This window comes from Mucor velutinosus (genome assembly GCF_035048745.1).
Source record: "Mucor velutinosus strain NIH1002 chromosome Unknown tig00001540, whole genome shotgun sequence".
NCBI lineage: Eukaryota > Fungi > Mucoromycota > Mucoromycetes > Mucorales > Mucoraceae > Mucor > Mucor velutinosus.
Window position 1 is genome coordinate 931,043 of NW_027041893.1, and position 6,203 is coordinate 937,245.

The 6,203-nt window shown below is 39.4% G+C and overlaps 1 protein-coding gene across 1 annotated transcript; it reads right to left on the reverse strand.

The window, feature by feature from the left end:
- Window positions 1–359: 359 nt before the first annotated feature.
- On the reverse strand, window positions 360–2,138 carry ATC70_004405 (uncharacterized protein; the record flags this gene model as incomplete). The annotated part of the gene is made up of 6 exons (XM_064823708.1): window positions 360–803; window positions 855–941; window positions 1,051–1,291; window positions 1,340–1,549; window positions 1,600–1,626; window positions 1,684–2,138. The coding sequence occupies 6 exons, from the start codon at window positions 2,136–2,138 to the stop codon at window positions 360–362; spliced, it is 1,464 nt and encodes a 487-aa protein (XP_064688533.1).
- Window positions 2,139–6,203: the final 4,065 nt, after the last annotated feature.

Here is a 6,203-nt window from a genome sequence, read left to right on the forward strand (position 1 = left end):
TAATTCTGTCAATCAGATTTGACGTTACTTGAAAGCATGGCATCAAGAAATTTTTTCACTCTATTTACCACCGTGTTAGCACATTTGGGAGCATATTCTCTTTTGACAGTCTCTTTAGTTTTCGTATGTGATGTGCGATAACTGAGGTATACCATGTGTATATTTTAAGCAATTCAAAGGATCACTGGGGTTATACATATAATGAATAAGCAGGTTAATGAATCAAAAGTTTCAGGAACTACAATAGTAAAAAAATTATTATGTGTAATGCCCACAAAATGCATTTAACTTGCCTAATAATGCTTGATCTGACCTGGCCATCAAATTGTTCGAAAAGGCCTTTGTGGTAATGAACTAAACTAACAGAGATGAATGCTGTCGGAATCTTCTTTGGCAATTTTGGTTTCAACTCGTCTTTCGAATAAAGGGATATCATTGCTAGGGCATATCATTTCGCTATCGGCCTTGTTGTCTCCGTTGCTACATTTGATTAAAGCTTCATTCATTGCGACTAGTTTTTTGATGCTGGGTAAAAAATCTTCGATTTCTGGTTTACATTGAGGCAAGATGAAATCAAATAAGAATAAAGTAACATAGAACTTTTGGGATATGAGCACAAGCGTATACACATTGACTTTCAATCCCACGACTTGTAGCAAGATGGGCGCATTGATTTTGTGAGTATCTGCCGTTGACTTGCTGAAATACACCAATCGGTACATACCCAGAATGAGAGCCCGAGTGCGATTTGTGTAGTAAGACGATTTCACCTCACCATAGGCGATATTTTCACGATACTGAGACTAAGGGATATTAGTTACAAGACAATCTGGGCGCAATACTTCCTTCTTTACGAGCTTCCTCTCGTTGGGATTCGACTCTGGGTAGCGAAGGCGGAATGTGTCATTGATGTCGTTGAGGAAGTATTTCAACCACTGGGTCTAGAAATCTAGTCTTTAGGTCACATTGGTTGAAAGCTTCAACCTCTTTATATCGAGGTAAAAACTCCAAAAGTTCTCGGACGCATCGAATTATTCTCTTGTGCCATACATCTTTTATGCTTTGTGATAATTGTTCAAGATTTGCCTCTACTTCATGGTAATCAAAAAACGCCTTTTCAAATATATCATCGATGAGATTATTAAGCAGGTTTGTGTGTTTAGTTGTGTCGAGAGAGTAATGAGTTTTCAACAAATGTTTGTAGAGCTTGTTCAGGTTTGCTTCTCCAAAAAGGCGCAACATGTCAGTGGAGTAGGAGCCAGGCTTCAAGAACAAAATGTTTTCAAGAGCTCTGCCAAACGGGATAATTAAGAGTACTTACACAAACAAAAACACTTACATAAGCTTGTAGAAATTTGGCTCGAGATAAATGGCATCCAGTTGTGAAAGATCGCTGAGGCATTTCTTCTTATATTGCGCGAACAGAATTTGGTATTCATTATCACTGACAGCATACTTGGCATTAGTTTGAAGCTTGCTGCGAACTGCTTGGTTTAATTTTGGACTCACCATCGTGGGTAAACTATCAACATCAACGTTTGCCTCAGCACTAAAATCCTACATCAGCGCCCCTCATCCATGCTATTTTATCAGACTTACTCATTTTTTGGATTAAATAATCTGTCACTGCACACATAATATGAGTACAACGCTCTGCATAAAGAGCACTTTACGAACACCCACATGGAGTCGTCGTCCTTGTCGTCTTGATCAGTAGCAGAAGGAAAGAGGTCATCAAGATCATCATCTTCGCAATCATTACTGGATACGGGTACATTTTCAAGCTCGCTGCGCAAAAGCTTTCTTGGATGAACTGAGTTTTCTGATACGTTTTGCTGGATGGTTTGGTTTGTAGCTTGATTTATAGTTTGGGCTTTGTTCACAATTGTATTCGCTAACTGGATAGATGATGTGATGCTTTCTTGATCTGATGGGGGTATCTTGAAATCTTCCAACAAACTCTGTGCGCGTTCTCGAAAAGACTGTTTTGGATGAGTTTTCAAGTTCTCTAGCTCTTTTTTCGTCGCACGCCCGTGGTAGGATCGTTCTTTATCTGGATACTTTTTCTGAATAGCTTCAAAGATGTCCTTTATTCGCCAATCACCAGGTGATGTAGTTTCAAAGTAGTGTAATGGCATTTCATAAATTTGAGTGTTAAAGAAAATGCAAAATGTGAGTAGTTGAAGGCTGTGATGTTGGTGGATTGTAAATGGGAGTTCAGGAACGAAAGAATGGCCAACATTTATTGTTAAGTATTTATTTTACATTCCTCTCTCTTACTGAAGACCTCTTCATAAAAACATTAAAACTGAAGAAAGCTTGGTGAGCCTACCAGTTGCGATATGACCATTTCTCGTCTCTTTCTCTATTGCATCATCTATTATGTATGGCCTGTTTGTACCTTGGTATTTGGTTCTAAATGGTCTAGAAGGAGGCCTTGTAAATACGTTTTAAATTGCCGTCTGAATACGTTTCAGCTTCCTTGATGTGGGCATCCGATCAAGAGGTGACCAACTCGACAAGCTGCAACGGCTTGGTTGAGGGTTCCCCATACTTTGAGACAGCCTGTTCCAGCATATAGAGCTATAGTGAAGGCCGTTGCTGCAAATACGTTTTGCTCAACATCTGAACACCTTTCAGCTTCACTGATGCAATCAGAGTAGTTTGTGTGGCATGTCATTATTGCAATTACGAGTTTGCCGAGCCAAATGTAGTAGCTAAATATCTATTCATTGTCAAAACCAAATTTACTTCCATTGCTGATATTCGCGTTTTTATTTTAGGTTACAAATGCCCATTGGAATACAAGTTCTTAGCAATACTCTTTGTCAAATCACTCTTAGAGTCTGAAATAGGAATTCGAGATGGCCAGCACGCAAACATACAAATATCAAGGAACCTCACTGTAGCTGGTCAAGAGTGAATGGACCTGCATTTTGAGCCAAGGAAACAGTCTACGGACTCTGTCGTTGACCTCTGAGCGACAGTTTGGGGGGGAGGACTTATCGAAATCAAAGATTACATGTGTTTCCTTGTATTCACACTTCTCGAGCTCGCGTCTGTAAACCATACCTAAATTCACACAACTGCGATGGCCGTGTAATAAACGCTTTAATAAAAAGAAGCTGTAAATCAGAGACAACCTCAGTGGACTCTGGGTGTTTGGTACAAAGGACCCTTGGGGATTCAGAAGATCACTTCTTCGCTTCCGTGATGTTTAAGCATCTTCATTGTTTTGATATGGCTCTAATGAAGTTGCTGTATGGTGCTCTATTGAGAAACATCTGGACTTCTGTATACACGTAAAGACTTGAACGTCGACAGACGTACCTGTTCCGTGGCAGGTTTCTTATAAAATGGTCTGGAGGGCAAATGCCACCAAACAAATTTGAAATAGAAGTAGTAAAAGTTATGAACCTTGCATTTGACTCAGGTACAGCAAGAACCATCTTGATAAATGCATTTGTTGAGATACTGATCGTCCAGAAATGCGTAGCTATGGTCAGAGAGAGATGCCAATTCATTCAGGAAATGAGCTTAAACTAGAATCGTGAGCCACCCAGACGTGCTAAAGACATAATACTAGTATTATCAGAAATACAAGGCAATGACCATCATAGGCATAAATTTTTACTTGTCTGCATTTCAGATTCATTACAGGATCATAGTGCAAACAACAGCGATGGATGAAAAAATGGTGTAGACTCTCAAAAATCCAATCCGTTGGTAATGATGTGACACATGCCCATCACATTCAGTTGTATTCTTGAAAATCATTGTAATTCATGTAAATTACACTGAACGAGGAGCTCATATAATTCAATGTGGTTGTCTACCTTTGGCTAACATGTCAGGAGATGCATATATCAACTATAATACTACCATTGCTTACTTTATTAAGCCTTTGATTGTTGCAAATTGACCGTTCAGGTGCGTCATCTCGACCTCAGATGCTCGATGCAACTCTCCACTACCTACACTAGTAGAAGCACAGACATCATTAATCTTGTCTATATGCGCGCGTGGTGAAAAGGGTTATCAGCATCATCTTGGCTAGTGATTACGTTCTATTATGGCGCAAACTCGGTTCATAGTGGCGGTATCCAGCAGACAGTGTACGATTAAGACAGGCATCTCTTCTATTTCTAGCACCATTCATGTCAATGTTCTTTTTGTAAATAATGGAATTTACTACAAGGAATGCAGAGCTGAATGAGGTATGAGTGATTCTTTTCAGTATTGCTGGATTCACATCGTATATTTCACAAGTGCTTGCTAAATTAGTTGAATATTGATGCATGCATTCACAAGGCGGGATTTAGAGCAGTACTTTTGTCTCCCTATATTCGATTTTGAGCACGGTAGGCGAGTTTTTTCAATGACTCTGATCTTGACGGCCGACCCCAGCGTTTGTGATTGCACAATTACCACCAGTTGTTCTCCATACGCCCCAACGCAAGTTACTGATTTACATTGTTACTGGAGTGTCCATTCTGAGTATTGTTGTGCATTCTGAACACTTTTGCAAGAGAGCAACGGGGCGAGTACAGCTAAACATTAGGTCTGAAATAGACAACTTTCAAGTTTCAGAGGGAGCCACATTCGCATTACGTGTTGATACAAGTAGGTGACCACGAGCCAAACGCAAAAGAACTTGCTTGTAATTGACGAGCGGCATTGGCAGTCAGCTAACAAAACTACAATGTTGCGATGCCATTGGATCCGCTTGTTAATGGCAGGAGATAGAGCCTTGTGCAGCCAAAGGAGGTACTAGTTAGCAGATAGAGTATTCGTTTTTAATTCCTTGTGTCTGGTGACAATATTGTAATGTTCTGAGCTGACAATAGAAACAGCCTTTGCTGCATCTTGTTCACGTTGACGAACCCAAATATGCATTCATAAAATGTGGGATGAGAGGATAATCAAATGCTTCGCCCAGCATGTGTTCGTGTTGCTATCAATATTGTTAGCAATAGATGCTTGCACTTGATGATTTGAAAACTGTTGGCTGTGTTTGAGATAGACATCATTTCGCAACACGAAGATATGCAAAGTGTCTGGCATCTACTACTCCGTAAGGTTTATCATCGTTCTTAAACAGGTACTCAGTGACACTACTGTCAAAATGTATCTGTCAACGAGGACCCCTCTCGTTGCCAGCAGGCCCATGCTCCCCAATGCTATAGTTTTCTTATATGAATTATCGTCAGTTGGGAATTGTGACATCCAGGGCATAGCTGTCCTCCTTCGCAAAGGAGGGAGATACAATAAAGGGGCAAGATGAGAGGAGCTATATAGTTCTCCTCGAATGGCTGTAATAGTATCCTGTCTCTTCAGAGGACGCTCATTCAACTCATCATCATCTACCAACACTCTCTTTTAGTGCTACGGATGCTAGCGATGGTAAAGGTGGGAGCAACAAGGCAGACAGAACGTTGACGATTCAACTGGGACTAACCTATTGGGTGGTGTTGATCCATGAGAACTAATGCTACAAATTTGAGTAAGAAGTGATTTATCAGAAATAAATTATTTATATAAAAGAGTAAGCAATTAATCAGGTAAAGAATATAGTTTATTACATTGGAAATAAGAGGGTTTACATACTATTCGAATTGAGGGATTTGATGTGAGGATAAGGTATTAGATGGGTTGATTTGGATGATAGGATAATAGATTGTATCTATTATCCTGAACATGCCATGATACGGATCGTCACTGAATCCTGTTTCATGTCAAAATTTATGATCTGATATGATCTGTGCTTGAACTGATTGTTCCTACGCATTTGGAGATCCGGTTTAGAAATGATACATCAAAAAGGTCTTGAACAATACATAACTCTTAGCACATAACTCTTAGGACTACGCAATGAGTATTGGTACAGGTAAGCTGGTACAGTTTCATCACATGCTTTTGTTTGAAAACCCTCAAAACATTTAAAAATCAGGTCTAATTGTGTACAAGCTATATAATAATAGCATCAATTACGGTATATACCTATGTTGCTACACTGTAAAAAGTAGCTTGAGGAGAAAGTGAATGTACCCTAAGATGCATGCTTGTATGCAACAACTAAATTGCTTTCATTGAGACATGAACAGTGTCCATTCTGAAGAACATTAAAGGTGTGATTATATACTTCTATTTCCATTTGATTAAGGTTTTATTATTATAAAAAACAAAACAACGTTAGACAGATC